Source organism: Lissotriton helveticus, chromosome 12 (assembly GCF_964261635.1).
Source record: "Lissotriton helveticus chromosome 12, aLisHel1.1, whole genome shotgun sequence".
Classification (NCBI taxonomy): domain Eukaryota; kingdom Metazoa; phylum Chordata; class Amphibia; order Caudata; family Salamandridae; genus Lissotriton; species Lissotriton helveticus.
Window position 1 is genome coordinate 51364554 of NC_136073.1, and position 16719 is coordinate 51381272.

The window sequence follows — 16719 nt, forward strand, 5'->3', positions numbered from 1 at the left end:
CAGGCCAGGTCCTCCCTGGACTGAAAACAAGCATCCTAGGACCGGTTTTGGGGTTTCTCCCCTCATCAGCCAGGATAGCTTGACTCCAGTGGCATGGCGAGCACGGGACCCACATCTGGGCAAACCCGTCCCTCTCGGGGTGACGAATGCAAAAACAGCAATTGATGGACAGAATGCAGAACAATGTCACACATTCACCCCAGTACAGAGATCTGGACCTAAAGCCATTGTTGTGTTGCTCGCCGTGCCATTCCAGTTTGAACTCAGCCGTATGCAAATCAGTCTTGACCCTGCACTCAATGGGAACAATGCAGCCCGAACTGCAAGGCCAGATCCTCCCTGGTTGGAAACAAGCATCCTAGGACCGGTTTGGGGGTTTCACCCCTCATCAGCCAGACTATCTTGAATCCAGTGGCAAAGTGAGCAAGGGACTCACGTCTGGGCATACCCTGCCCAATTAGGGCAAACAAAGCAAACACAAAGAGATGATGGACACAGCCCTGAAACTTTTCAGACACTCACCCCAGTCACCGACCTGGGTTAAATCCATCATCCTTCTTTAGCTCCCTTCACCACCTCAGGTCAGACCAAGCTATATGTGCTGGACTGTTCCCATGAGGCACAGGGCCAAGACTGATTTGCATATAGCTGGGTCTGAACTGAGGAGGCAAAGTGAGCTAAAGAATGATGATGGATTCAACCCAGATCTGTGACAGGGGGTGAGTGTCTGAAAAGTTTTAGGGCTCCGCCCATCATCTCTTTGTGTTTCCTTTGGAAGTTTGGAGTTGTGCTAGATCATAATTGGTTCTGACTATTTCCTAGGTTAGGGCTCAGCTTCCACTTCCTATGGCAATGCATATTTTTACACATTTGGAGTGTTTTGAATTGATTTAACCATTTGTTTTTTGCCTTCTGGAATGAAACTCAAATTTTAAATAAACCTTCATGATTTTCATGTGTGAATTTTCCTATGTGGTATTTTCCTACATGTGGATTTTTCTATGTGAGAGTTTTATATGTGGGTTCTCTGAATTCACATGCAATTTTGTATTTGTGCTTAGGCTCTCATCATTAGGGACTTACACATACCCCTGATCCATTCAATTGTCCCTTTGAATGGTAAATAGTGAATATTTTCAGAAAGTCATTATCTTGAGGTAGCGAGGACGAGCACTCCAAGGGTTACTTGGTAAGTGATGTGAGGTTAGACACACCGATGACAGTAAACCAATGGATGTCCCTTAAGAACTGATTGCCCAGTCAGTCATTTGGTTTATAAAAATCTTTTAATACAAACCATTAAAATATAATACATGGGAATCTGCAATCTTAGTATAAAGGCTCATCTCTTGGGGCCTGACTTAAAGTTCGGTGGACAGGTTACTCCGTCACAAACATAACGGATAATCTGAATGCAACATTCCAAGTTCATTCTATCCTCCTGTACCTGTAATACAGTGGATGGGAGACATCATGTTTGTGATGTTTGTGATGGAATGACCAATCTGTCAAACTCCAAATCAAGCCATATGTTGCTTATTATAGGCCAGTTGTGATATCACCTGTAATGACATAGCTGATCAATTGTAATAAGTTAGCAGTAGAGTTCTGATATCACAGTGCATTTTGCCAGAGCGAGAAGTCAACATAAAAGGCATGCCAAATAGCATAATTACAGCTGTAGTTTAAAGAAGGAAACCAAGAACTGACTTTTCATTCTTCTGATTTTTTGTTGAAAAAAGAAAAAGTGATCAGTATAACAAACAATTTAGGACAGCATGCTTATTTATTTTATGCGTATAATCATGGGGATGGGGGAGGTAGAGTGAAAATCCTTTCAGTCTCCGTAGTTAACTTTTATAATTTCTCTTCAGCGGTATATACTGTGTCCCCGCTTTTCTACACGTGCGTGCGTAATCATTGAGTCATTTTAGCACAATACAAAAAATGACTCAATGATTACGCACGCACGTGTAGAAAAGCGGGGACACAGTATATACCGCTGAAGAGAAATCACCAACATACACGTGTATGAGGGTCATATTTGTTGGGAGATACCAGTTCCTCGACTTGTGAACCCAAGGTTTAAGCAGGACAAGTGATCCTTTCCCCCTTCTGATTATAAAAAAAATAAAAAAATTATTTATTTTATGCTACAGATCTTTTCTGCAACCTCATAATCTCTACATGCATCTCCACTACCTAAGCCACAGCATTTTCTTAATTTGATTTACAATAAACTGCTTTTGGGTGTGTTTAATTTCACAGTGCAGATTCTGCTCTTATAATTCATGTCTGCAATCAACATAAAAGCGAAACTCCAAAGAATTAAGTAGTTTGTGGGAAGCGTTATGGTGTATCCATGTATTACAGGAAATAAAATACCCCTTGCCATACATTAAAAGGATACTGTAAGTCACCTCAGAGTCCAGGACCTTTTGGTATTGTTCATCTGTATCTGCATAGATCACCTAGATGATGTGCAATAATGTATGGCTGGGGTAATTTGTTACTTATATACCACATGCAGAATAATGAAAGGCAAAATAAATTAGAAGTCCTTCTCTTTCTTGCCATTGATGCAACCTCAAATAATTAACATGAGGGCAAGACTTAGAGAGGGATCAGAGACAGCAGGGTCCAGTTACTCATGACATTAACAATGATCTTCCTGGCTGAAGTGCGATTGGAAGACATGTGCTGGAGTGGATTGAGTCTTTCTTAACAGAGACAGTGAAGGTGGGCTTTGCAGCCACCTCTCTCAATAGACCAGTGTTATGGGGTTGTCACTCGTGCCCCTGCTGTTGAACCTGTACTTAAGGCCATTGGCCCACCTGTTGCATATAGTAGAATTTTCCTTCATGTCTGCGATTGACACTCAGGACTTGTTGGCTTTCCAAAGGGTGGAGGAGTTCTACTGTGCAGTGGCTCCCTCCAGCTCTGGGGGTGTTCCATTAGTGAATGTGCTCAAATTCCTTAGAGATTCATCCAGCAAAAAACCAACATCCTACTTGCTTAGATACTTCCAACTTTTGGGACACTAACTTCATTGATAGGCCCCTAGCTATGCTAGTTACAGTACTGGATCAGTACATTCCTTGACCCAGCACCTAGATGGGGTTACTAAAGCCTGTTTCTTCCAGTTACCAAGATTCTACCACCCACTGTGTATTTTTGGCACTAAGTCGAGCTGATGAAAAATAAGTTACATATGCATTCACTATTGTAATTACATCTTTTGGACATCCACTCCAAGCCCACCATAAAGCTACAGAATATTCAGAATGGCACTGAAACATGAAATATATTGCACCCAGTTCCTATGATAATAACAATAGGTTCTAAATCCTTGTCTGATGCTCAACCTTTTTTATGCATAAACTCTCTGTAAAGCTGTATCCATCTATAGGAGAGTAGGATCTGCTTACTATTGTTACCCCCACTTTTTGATAATGTTTCACTGTTGTTCGACTTTAGTCTGGCGGGGGCCCTGCTATCCAGGACCCCAGCCTAGCTGCTTTCTCTCTAAATTGATTGCTTGTACTTTAGGTACACTCCAGATTGGTTACTGGGTTACCCTTGTGAGTCCCTATTATATGGTACCTTAGGTGCTAAGGGCATAGGTACCCCAGAGGCCTATCAGGGGCTGAAGCATGTAGTATACTACCACTGGGAAGCCTTCCAAAATGGCACCACAGGTCTGTTACTGCAGCCTGGGTAAGGTGGTGCATGCACCCCTTACTGTGCAGTAGGTTACCTACATCTACCTTTGATCACTGACACATATAAACCTATAAGTCACTCCTGTGGCAGGCCGTATCAATCATGAACAGGGAAACGGAAAGGTTTGGGTCCTATCTCTGACTGGCCTGGACCACTCTAATATACTTAACAGAAAAAAATAGCCAGACAGGTTGCGTTTTTTTAAATTTTATCACACCTAGCCAAACAGTTCTAGGTGGTACGACTACTTTATTTTAGTCTTTTTGTCTTTTTTAGAAAACTTTTTTTTCATTGAATTTCATATGTCATCCAAAGAACAGTCATCAAACAATAATGAACACATACAGACATTAAAACATCAATGTACAATATACACAAAGGTACAATATACACAAAATCATTACTGTGGGTTAGAATAAACACCAAATACACACTAGTACAATGCCTCCAATAATTTCATCACAAGGCACCAGTCCTTCATATTATATACAAGTAGACAGGCGGACAAAACAGTTTATTGGTACTGCCTGCCTGTCTTACTGAGCCAGAGACTAGATTGATACTTCTGGGGTTGCACTACTAGGGATAGAAAGTGTGGTAATATTTAATAACCCTAGCAGCACCCATCTTTTCTTTCCCAGGCTCGGGGTCAACGCGTTTCGAACCACAGTGTAGTTTACGGGTTCTCCTCAGGACACGGACTGGAGGTAGCCAAAACTGTGTGTAGCACCATAGACCACTGCTGTTGAAAAGTGCCACTCGAGTATGGGGATTTTGCTAGTTCAGCAGCTCTCTCCGCTCATTCTCGCTCGGCGTCCACACGTCAGACGCCGAGCGAGAATGAGCGGAGAGAGCTGCTGAACTAGCAAAATCCCCATACTCGAGTGGCAATTTTCAACAGCAGTGGTCTATGGTGCTACTACCTTCAGAGGTTCCTGGTGCCCGCAGAAGTTCTAAAGGCTCTAGGCCTTGTATCTATGTCAGTCGTGGTTCTCATACCACTTTCTTAATACATGGTTTGGTACACCCTAGGGCTCAACGTATATTGTGCTAATTTACTGTGTGCTAAATAAGTGTACTGAATGTCAGATCAGATCAGATTCAGAAGTGTACTGAATGTACTTTTGCCTCTAGCCTCGTAAAGAGACTAGAGGGATGTGTTTACAATAAATACATATGTGTTATATAGATACCCGGTGTGGTTCTCCTTTCATTTGGTTATTCATGAGATTATAGACTGGTAAAACAAGCTGCTTTGCATTCCTTCAAGACTTAGCCTGAAGTCTGCTCTCCACAGCTACCTCTAGGATAGCTTTCTATATAGGTTGTCTTTAAACATACCATCAATAAGGGTCGTTTGGACTGGTGCAAGGTGCCCACTAGAATAGTGGACAGTATATGCCAGGCCAACTTCTTACACCATCCTGTTCACAGAAACTCATTTTATGAAACCTTGATAGAAATGCATGAGAGAAAGAGTGGCTATGGAGACTAGAGGGGAACTGTAAAAGGTTGGTAGTGAGAAAATCAATGGAAAGGAGGTCATTAGGGGCGCCAACAAACATTGTTGCACCGGGCGCCACTGGTTCTAAAGCCGGCCCTGCCCCTACTAATTCCAGTGTACCTTTTCCTCCCTATTGCTTCAGCTCCGGTTGGCAGCGCCCTCAGCATACAGTATGGGGAGCGAGCGGTTGTGATGGCTGGAGGGGTACTCGCCTTCTTGGGAACTGTGCTGGCTTCATTTGGAAACTCCTTGCTGCACCTCTACCTCACCATGGGAGCCTTGACAGGTAAGATACACTCCCTGTGAATGTAGGGTGGGCTATGTCTGTGAAGAAGTGATGTTCCAGGCTTTGAAAGCAAGAGAGTGCATGTGATGTAGTCATTGACACCATGTTCCTTCTCTCCTCCATACTGAATACAGCCCCACACTCTTTTGAATCTCTTTGCAAGTGAAACAGACACAAAGGGAATTTTGAGGGAGAGTGTAGTGTTTCATGGCATGTACTGTGTTTAATACATCTCCACCTTTATTGCCATTGTACGTGATGTGTTACTTTCTGAGTTATGCGACATGTAGTCAGGTCTTTGGATCTAATTTATGTCATTAAGGGGTCAGCAAGGTGTGAAGGCGGGAAACAACCTTTACAACGCAACTTTTACAACGCACTACCATTACAACGAAACTTTTACAACGCAAAAACTTTTACAACGCATACCATTACAACGCATGTTTTTACAACGCAAGTACTTTTAAACGCATGCCATTACAACGTAAGTATTGGTAAGTATATAATTATATTTAATATTTTATATGTTTTTTTTTTTTTAAGTTTTCAGTTTTTGGGTAAAGGGGTATTTTTAGGGTTCAGGGTCAGTTTTCAGTTTTTGGGTAACGGGGTATTTTTAGGGTTCAGGGTCAGTTTTCAGTTTTTGGGTAAAGGGGTATTTTTAGGGTTCAGGGTCAGTTTTCAGTTTTTGGGTAAAGGGGTATTTTTAAGGTTCAGGGTCAGTTTTCAGTTTTTGGGTAAAGGGGTATTTTTAGGGTTCAGGGTCAGTTTTCAGTTTTTGGGTAAAGGGGTATTTTTAGGGTTCAGGGTCAGTTTTCAGTTTTTGGGGTACAGGGGTATTTTTAGGGTTCAGGGACAGTTTTGGGTTTTTGGGGTACAGGGGTATTTTTAGGGTTCAGGGACAGTTTTGGGTTTTTGGGGTACAGGGGTATTTTTAGGGTTCTGGGTTAATTTGGGTTTTTTTGGGGTACAGGGGTACAGGGTAAAAAAAATTTACATTAATTAAATTAAATTAAATTAAATTATATTAATTACAATTAATTTAAAATAAAAAAAATATTATATACTTAACAATACTTACGTTGTAATGGTATGCGTTGTAAAGGTATTTGCGTTGTAAAAACATGCGTTGTAATGGTATGCGTTTTAAAAGTTTTTGCGTTGTAAAAAATTTGTTGTAACGGTATGCGTTGTAAAAGTATGCGTTGTAACGTCATACATCCGTGAAGGCAGTTCAACATCCAGGGTGTCACGGAGTAAATGACTTGAAATCGACAACAAGTGCAGACCGCTCTTCGCAATTGTGACTGAGAGGGGACATGTGTAAACACTTAAGAAAACACCTAAAAAACATTTCCTGATAAATAGAGTAGAAAAACAACATAGACTGTGCATTTATATAGAACAGCTCTGCTTCACACAACTCCCTGTTACAAATGTGCATGCACGTGTGTTGTGTCGATCCAGTACAGAAGGATCTATCAAACAGATAACTCACAGGCTTACCTTTCACAAGTGTTAAATTCGAGAAAGCGGTGCAGTTTGCACGTTGTTTTATAACTCGGAACCCGGGGGCATATTAGCAAGAACCTCGTGTGCAGGACATATAACCTGGGCTTCTATTGGAATTCTATAACGCATATTAGCAAGCCCATTATCGCTGTTTTAGCGGCAGTTTCCTGCTGCTAAAACTGCGATAATTTTAATGAGGTTCGTGCTAATATGCCCCCTTATTTTCAAATGTTGCTTATTATAATGTTTTATTCATAATGTATTATACACAGTAGCGGCTCCTGGAGGGAGTGCTGCGGGAGGTGAGGTGGGGTGGGGGAGGAGCAGGTTGGGGGGTAGTAAACTCTAGATTAAGGCCCAAAGGAGTTCAGTAACTAAATAAATGAATAAAACGAATTACATTGCGTGCTGCATCGCCGGTTTGGCTTTGCAGCACCCTCAATGTAATTTGTTTTATTTATGTATTTAGTGATTGAACTCCGTTCGACCTTAATCCGGAGTTTACTACCCCCTACCCTGCCCTCCCCTGCCCAGCCCCGCAGCACTCCCTCCAGGAGCCGCTACTGATTATACATTTTAATCTGTTGTTGATTAGGGTTGTATGTCAATAGAACACATGCCCTTACTAATCATGCCTTTTCCACAAAGACTTTGCCACACAGATGCCTTCACCACTCACGCATTTACCACGCAAGGTAATTATTATGAGGGAAGTAAAACTTCTATATATGTGAGTGTGTGTGTATGTAATGGCGGCACAGCACACAAATGAAATAAAACAAAAATTTGCACAAAGAAAGTGGAGTCCGTTCAGGTTTCTGGTTCCAGGAAAAAGTGTGAGAAAAAGGATTGTTGCAATATAAATATTATATATACATATATATATATATCTATACTACTATTATAAAGAGAGAGCTGAAACCTTTGAGGCGGGTAAGCTCAAGAAGTACAGCACCAATCACAACACCCAATACAGCATTGTAAAGGACAGGTGCAGCAGATGGACATAGGCTATACAGCTGCCCACCATATACATTAAAAAGGTAAAAGAACCTTAGGGGGAAAGTAGTCCCTTGTGGGCGTTGGCGTTGTGCTGTCAGCAATGGGCGTGGCAAACAACACTTGTGGGTGTTGACACTGTCAGAGGGGCCTGGCCAAAAATAAAAAAAGAAATGGGCGTGGCTTTCACGGGGCGCATGGGCGTGGCTTTCACAGGGCAAATGGGCGCGGCTTTCACAGGAAGCGCCATCCACGCCTTGGCATTCACGTGCAATTCTTTCACGGGGCGCAGCATTCACGGGAAGCGCCATTCACGCCTTGGCATTCATGCGCAATTACTGCTATATGGTGCACGGAAAAAGAAAGGTTTAGAAGACTCCCTTGTGGGCGTGTGCTCACGCCTTAACATATTGCTCCACGGCTCCGGCGGAGGCTAAAGCGAGGAAGCGTAGCAGCAGAAATCACACAGATAACGATTGTAATTTACTCCGGGGCTCAGACGGGGCATCAAGCCATTCAGCCTACCAGTGTGAATCACACACGCGCAGCCCTCCCAAGCACGCTGTGATGCAGGGCACTGTCAGCGTACAAGGATGAGCATCGGACACAACGCTCTTGGGGATTACATAAACAACCCACTCCACACCACCCACAAGCTGCAAAGGTTACCGCTGACGAAGCACAGATCACGAAGACTCTTCAAATACGTTACAGCTAAGGAGGCACATATCACCAACGCTCTTCCTAACAGTGCATGCACAAGCGGACAAACAAATTGCACACAAATTAACAACTAACGTTAGCCTAGATCAACAACTTCTCAAGACAGGTAAAAGACGACGTGCAAGATCAATGTTAAAGAACGCATACAAATCCTATTGCCTTTTGTCATACTTACGTAATGCTGCATACCTCTCAATAAATTCACATTTCCTATTACAAACATTGCACACATTATATTTCATCCCCGGACAACGTCGGGACGGGCTGCTAGTATATATATATATATATATATTACCTACTGGCGGTCGCCAGTAGGTATATATAGTTAGGATTTTTTCCCTATGGGATTTTTGAAAATTCTATGTCTAATAACTTTGGTGTTTGTGGACGGAATTGGCTGAAATTTTCTGGAAAATGGAACATTTTGTTTCTGAGCAGCCCTTGAAAATTTGGGGGGGGTTCGTCAAGGGGGGGCGGAGAAAAAAGGGGGGTCCCAAAACGTGTTTTTAACATTGAGTTTTCCATAGGGCGGTTGGCCTCACTTTTAGCCCGAACGGCTGAATGGATTTGCACGAAACTTGGCAAAATTGTAGGGACTGGTAGCCCGATGTGCCTTTTGTAGGTCTCAATATATGTGCTCCAGTGGATTTTGAGAAATTAACGTTTAAAAAAAGATATATATCTGTAAGCCCGCTCCGGTCCGCGCCCCGGTTCGCGGACCGGGGCGCGTACCGGAACTTCGCGTAGCGAAGCTGATTGGCTCTCCGGTGTCTGTCAACATTCTAAACAGTCCGTAGCGGCCGCCATCTTGTCTCTCGGTAGGATTGAGAGACAAGAGGAGGCCAAAACAAAGGGGGAAATGACCATAAGGGGGCATAGTAGATCCTCCCTGACCCCCTAGGTTTAATGTGGAGGCTTTAAAAGGGCCCCGCGGGGCAAAAAAAAATAATTTTTTTTTTGTTTTTTTTGCGTGGGTAGCGCCCGGTACGCGAACCGGGAAGCGTTCTGGGCAGCGTACTACAATGAAAAAAGAATGAGAGACTTTTCAAATGCAGTATGTTAATTGATTGTTGGTTTTGTTGATTATTTTTTATTTTCTTTATTTTTTAAGCATTTTTTTTTATTGTGATTGTGTTTCATAATTTATTAAACTTTCTAACATTTCATTGTCAGAAATTTCATAATTATCATGGAATATACATTGTAGTCTCTGAGGGTGTAAAATGTCCTCATTTGCAAGGAGGTTATCTACTGCTTGTACACATTGCAGTAGTTCATTGTCCCAAGTTTCATCGAAAAATTCAATGTCAATTTGATCAATTGTATCAATCAATTCTTGGCTGCTCTCTTGCAGGTCCATTTCAAAAGAAACTTGGTTTTCGCCTTCCATTTTGCCTGAAATTTGGATAAAAAAAATATATATTAGTAGAGATAGGGCAATGTTGGGAATAATTTTAGATAGGCATTTTTTATCAGTGAATTTATCTTTGGGCAGTGTATAGTATCAGAGTGGAAGTAGGAATTTAAAAAAGTGTATGTGATTTAACGTAAGTAAATTCATAATTATACAAGAGAAGCCTAACTCCATCCATAACTATAACAGAGAAGTCTCTCTAAATCTATAACTACTACAGAGGGATAGTATATATCTATCAGAAAAAGTTTACCATATTAACTTATAGTGCACAATATACTTCAGTTTTAAAAATAAAAACTTACCTTTAGAAAGAAGTTGAAGGAATTAGTGAAAATACTATTGAAATGTACAGCAAGAAGTAGTAGTCAAAATGGCTGTGTTTTCTTCTCTTCCTTTATATATATTCAGGTATATAACCAATGAAATGTCAGGTAAAAAAAGTAGAAAATGAAAGTAACATTTTCATTGGTTGTCAATTCCAACACCTAAGATGTGTTTTGTGAAGTAATTTACCTCAGGGTATTTAGAGAGGTCTACAGGCTAAATGACTAAATGGAATTCCAATCAAATTTGTGAAAATGGTAGGGATTGGTATGTAGTATGAGCTAATCTATATTTGGTGAAATTGTCTCCAGTGGCTTTTCTGTGAACTACTTTCCCACCTTTTTTGATGGTGCGCTTCCCAGGGAGCGACCCGGTACGCGAACCGGTGAGCGCCCCGGTACGCGAACCTTAAGCGTTACGGGAGTCCATCATTTTGTGTTTCGGTCGAATTAAGATACAAAATGGAGGGCAAATAATGTTCAGAATGGGTAGAAGGGGGCACGGTAGACTTATCTTGACACCCTAGGTTTTGTGAGGGTGGCTGAGGAGGCTTATATGTGCGGAAAAAAACCATTTTTTTTAAAAATTTCGCGAGGTTATCTCCCGGTTCGCGTACCGGGTAGCGCCCCGGGGAGCGTACTTTGTTGAAAATTAGTGAAAAATGTTAGAGTAAAATAATAATTGTGAGTGATTAGATGTAGGGTAGCTCTGAGAAGAGCTTTTGGGTTTATGGTACATTTAGGTACTTATAAGTAGGTACCAATGCACATTCTTAAATTCAGAGTGAAAACTCTGTTGCCCTCATCTGAGAAGTGAACTCCATCTCCTCTGTAGATATCTTGCATGTAGTAACGCAAGTTATTGTTGTACAGGGAGCCCATTCCATGGTCTCTCATGTAAGCTGAAACAGATTTGTTTACATGCTTCCTCGACTTCTCAATTTGTGGACAAAATTGGTTTGACCACCTCCATTTCTGTCTTTGGCATATATTTGAATATACCAAGGCAGTCTGAGGAAAAAGTGCCATCAATTGCTCAAAGGTGTCCTTTAAAAGCATTTCCAGACCTACCCCAGTCAAAGTGCCCAAGTCATTACCTCCACAGTGCACAATTAACAGGTCAGGTTTGGGCAAATGCATAAAGGTTTTCACCAATGGTATCAATTGGTGACATTTTAATCCTCTGTGGCCAAACCACTTAATTTCCACATCTTGTAAATTGAGGTTAGGTAAATTCCTGTTTTCAACGTACCTTTGAGCCCAGTGAATATAACTATGTCCAACAATCCAGACAGAAAACATGGTGAGAGAAGGTTCTCCTGCAGTCAGATGAAGTGTGGCAATGAAATGGCAGTTGAAAAAATGAGAGTTTAAAATGAAAAAAACTGTGGAGTTTCTGTGTTCATGAAGCAGTAACAGTGATTGGTGGATTTTGATTGCTGAAAACAGAAAGTTAGGGTGCACGGATGTGTTCTTTGAAAGATGTATTTTGAATGGTCAATAAAAAATCATTAAATGAAAGAATGCACTGGATATGCAGGTGCACTGAGAGTTCAGAGTTCAATTGCAACAAAGTTGTGTGAACTTGCAAACACCAGAAGTCTTCCAATGAGGTGGTTGCCATGCAGAAAAGGCATGAAATGGCAGAGGGGGGAAGGGTTTTCATTTGAAAAAAAGTGAGGGAAGAGTTTTGATTGGGTGACATGAGAGATATGTGTGAAGATTTACAGCATTTCTGTGCTTTTGATAGCTGCAGACTCTGGAGTGCATACCTTTTGCTCTGCTGAAGACAAATTGGTGTGTTTCTGAGACTGTTTTCAAACTCAAAGTATTTGCTAAGGTGAGAAAATATTTCTTTAATTTAGATAGAGAATAGTGTGCTTTAAGGAGAAAATTATGAATTATGTGGCGCAAATTGCTTGTAAATATGATCCCACATGTGCATGGAAAATTTAGATTTTGAATGTTTGTGTTACATAGCCATGTTAAAAGTGATACAAACATGCTGCAAAGGCAATCAAAAAACGCTTTTATGTGTCTTAAGGACATTTTAAGTAATTTTCCCATGTGCAGTGTTTTGAAATTATGATTTGAAAATCGTTTTTGGGGAAAAGGAATTGTTTTTAAATTTATGACAAGGACATAATGGTGTATGCTTCTTTATACGGCAATTGACTGTCCCTGATGTTATTTTTCCCATTTTAATATAAGACCTTTCTCTGTGGCGCAAGTTGCTTGTAAATATGCTCCGACCTGTGCATGGGAAATTTAGATTTTTAATGTTTGTGTTACATAGCCATGTTAAAAGTGACCCAACCATGCTGGAAAGGCAATAAAAAAACACTTTCATGTGTCTTAAGGACATTTTAAGTAATTTCCCTGTGGGCAGTGTTTTCAAATTATGAATTGAAAATCGTTTTTGAGGTAAAGGAATGTTGTTAAAATTTATGTGCGCCATATGCCCACAAATTTCGTTTTCAGGGGTGCAGCAGGGTGTTCTTGAGACACCCCTGCACCTTTGGAAAAATTCCTAATTTGCGATGAGCTAATTGCTAATCGCAAATTGCACCTTCATTCCTATGGGCCTCCTGCTCCATGGAAATGAATGGGTAATTTGCAATTAGCAATTTGCTCATCGCAAATTAGGAATGGTAAAGAATCGCTATTTATTCCTTAAAATTCGCTATTTTGGAAATGCAAAATAGTTATATGATACATATGGCGGTTGATGTCTAACAAGATAAGAAGCTTAGGGATACATTTATGATGACTGGCGCAATGAAGTGGACATTACTTACTTCATTGGTAGGCCTTTACATGTATTATCTCCTCTGTATTCTTCATCAAGCGTAACTTTAATCTGCAATCCTGAGTAGGCCTCACCTTAAACAAACCTTTGGATAGGCCACACCTTATTGTCATCCTGGATTAATCATTTAAAATGCTAGGGACAGATTTATGATAGGTGTATGCCTCTTTTGTGCCACTGTGCGTCACTTTTATGATGCAGCGGCGGTGCTAATTTGCAATTAGCAATTTGCTCATTGCAAATTAGAAATGGTAAAGAATTGCTATTTATTCCTTAAAATTTGCTATTTAGGAAATGCAAAATAGTTTGATGGTACATATGGTGGTTCATCTGTAACAAGATAAGAAGCTTAGGGATACATTTATGATGACTGGCGCAATAAAGTGCACATTACTTACTTCATTGGTAGGCCTTTACATGTATTATCTCCTCTGTATTCTTCATCAAGCGTAACTTTAATCTGCAATCCTGAGTAGGCCTCACCTTAAACAAACCTTTGGATAGGCCACACCTTATTGTCATCCTGGATTAATCATTTAAAATGCTAGGGACAGATTTATGATAGGTGTATGCCTCTTTTGTGCCACTGTGCGTCACTTTTATGATGCAGCGGCGGTGCTAATTTGCAATTAGCAATTTGCTCATTGCAAATTAGGAATGGTAAAGAATTGCTATTTATTCCTTAAAATTCGCTATTTAGGAAATGCAAAATAGTTTCATGCTACATATGGCGGTTCATCTGTAACAAGATAAGAAGCTTAGGGATAGATTTATGATGACTGGTGCATCACCAGGGATGTGTCAGTCATCCTGCGCCGCTGTTCCGCCACCCATGGTGTGCTGCATTTAGAATGCGGGGCATCATGGGGCAAAAATGGCACAGATGCGTGACGTATCTGTGCTGTAAAGGTAGTGATTGCTGGAGTTGTATCGCAAGTGCGATGCAGCTCAAGCAAGGCTCAGGGGTGCCCCATCTCCACAATGTTGCGTCAAGACCTATGCCTGCTTAAAGCAGGCGAAGGGTTTTGACGAAGCTTTCTCCTATCTGATTGTAAATACGGCACACCATGGGTGGCAGAGCAGCGGTGCACGTTAACTGGTGCATGCCTGGGGATGTGCCATTTAACATAAATCTGCCCCTTTACATTTAAGTATGTGCAGGGGACACAGAGTCGGTGAGGCTTATCCAAGGTTAAGAAGAGATGAGTCCTGTTCACTGAAAAATTAGACATAGGCTTCACCTGCTCAGCATCGTTGGACATGGCTATATAATAGCTGCAAAATATTACTCTTGTTAAACAATTTTACTATTATAATCTCTGAGATTTGTCTCTTACTCTGCAACATCTCATTGTTGTTATCTTTCTTTAAAGATAAAGACAACATCAACATGAGCGACAATCTGCAATCAGTTGATTTTGACCTCATCATTGAACTTGTAATTGAAACATCAGTGGATGTTGATCCCTTGGATGATTTAAATCCTGAGGATGAAGAAGAGCGTGATGAGGATGCAGATTTGTCCGAATTATATGACATAGGATGGGAAGCTGACCTGCTTGAGCCTATGGAAATATAAACATTTATTTTTAAAATTTATAATTAATAAAAAGTAAAAAGGTAAACCGTTTAATTTAAAAATAAAGACACCTTCAAAAGCAGGTTATGTGTAGTGTCTTCAATAAAATATTAAAATATGCTCATAAAATTAGATCAGATTCACATATAAAATAGCACAGGTAACATAAATATAAATGTCATTTCTTTTCTGCTATTTCTGTATTGTAAATTTGCAAGGGCTAAAAAATCTTCTATTTAAAATGTCAAGTAGTGTGTTAAGTTTTTGATCACTGTTATTGTTTTACTGTTTGGTAATAATGGTTAATAACATTTTTTATTATATTTTACCACAGATTCAACTGCAGATCATTTCAAGATTTCACCATGCCAACAATAGAAAGACAGAGAAAGGCTGCAAAACGTCAAAGACAGCAGGTGAAACAAAATAAGCAGCAGTCCTCTAACAAAAAGATTTGTCAAGTCACGAAGAATGCACCGGGTAAGAGCACAAAATATTTCATAAGAAATATGTGTAGTAAAAAAAATATTACTACAGAAAATGTTTCAGTCCATAAAACGAGAAGGAATTCAAATGGAAAGGAAAGGCCAATGAAAAATGTTACTGCTAGAGCAAGAGATAACTCTGTGCATGATAGTAGAAGGAAACAACAGTTTAGGGAGATTCGTAAACGAATGTTCCGCAACAGGATAATTGGCAATTTGTTAAAAAATATTAAGAAAGGTCAACAGAAACTGGTTTTTTATAAGAGAAAAAAAAAGTTGAGAAAGTTATTGATCAGGCATTTGAAATTAAACGTAAGTTATTTATTTTGATAATCAATAGAATTAGGAAGCTAAACAAGGCAATTTATGATTTCAAAAGAAATAGTAGATGGAAGAGAATAGTTAATCGTAGTAATTTTTGTGAAGTTTTTTCTGGAGAATGGATGCATAGTTCAAGCTGTGAGGCATTTTTTAATGAGGAGAGTTATTTCCAGGATAATGATTTGGTGCATGCAGTTGACACCAGTGGTCGTGCTTATGAAGTGAAAGATGGTTGTCCAGTTGAAAAAGAAAAACTTGTGACAACAGAGGCAGAAGAGGTGTTAGGTAATGAGGTTTTAGGAAGACGTGCTAAGGGTCCTGTGTACACCTGGAAGTGTAGTAGTATTTGCAGTGTGCGACAGGATTCCATCAATTTGCTTTGTGATTTTGTACGGTCATTTAATAAGAAAAGTTTGAAGCAGAAAATGATGTTGTTGCAAGAATTAGATCCTTGCAGAGTGAGAGAAGTGACAGGTTTGCATGGTCATTCACTGGCTTGTCTTTCCAGGAGAGTATGCCAGAGTGTTTTTCATCATTTCAGGATGCTAGCAGTGCATCATAATAAAGTGAGGAAATTAGTTAGAATGTTGTATTATGCTAAGAGTCCAGCAATTATGCTTAAACAATTATGCACTGCTCTTTTGCATGGTTCTGAAATAGATGTGAAGAATATATGTGAAGAAATTGAGTTTTGTTACTTTGGAAGTAAAGAGGAGAATGTTGAAATTGACCAAGAAGAAGCGGGTAATGTGGAAGATAGTGTACAGGTTTCCAGTACAGATAATTTCCAGAGGGAAATTGCGACGTTTCAGGTCAAATCAAGTGAGAGGCCAAATTTCACTTGTGTGTGTTGTCGACGCACTTATTATAAGAATCAGACTAAGTTAGTGGATTTATATGCAAAAAGTGAAAGGGAAAATAATAGTGAATGGAAGGATTTCGCAACATACTTGATGGTAGAAAATTGTTTTGATTTGGGATTGGATCAACGTGTGTGTACTTATTGTTGTAACAAATTAAATCAAAACCAGATGCCTG

General features: G+C 40.2%; 1 protein-coding gene across 1 annotated transcript in view; it reads left to right on the top strand.

The window, feature by feature from the left end:
• The window catches only part of LOC144798256 (monocarboxylate transporter 13-like), a 220835-nt gene that overhangs the window by 109893 nt on the left and 94223 nt on the right, over positions 1-16719 (top strand). Inside the window, exon 3 of the mRNA XM_078669015.1 lies at positions 5370-5513. Within this exon, the coding sequence (XP_078525141.1) occupies positions 5370-5513 (144 nt within the window). The remainder of the gene's footprint in view (positions 1-5369; positions 5514-16719) is intronic.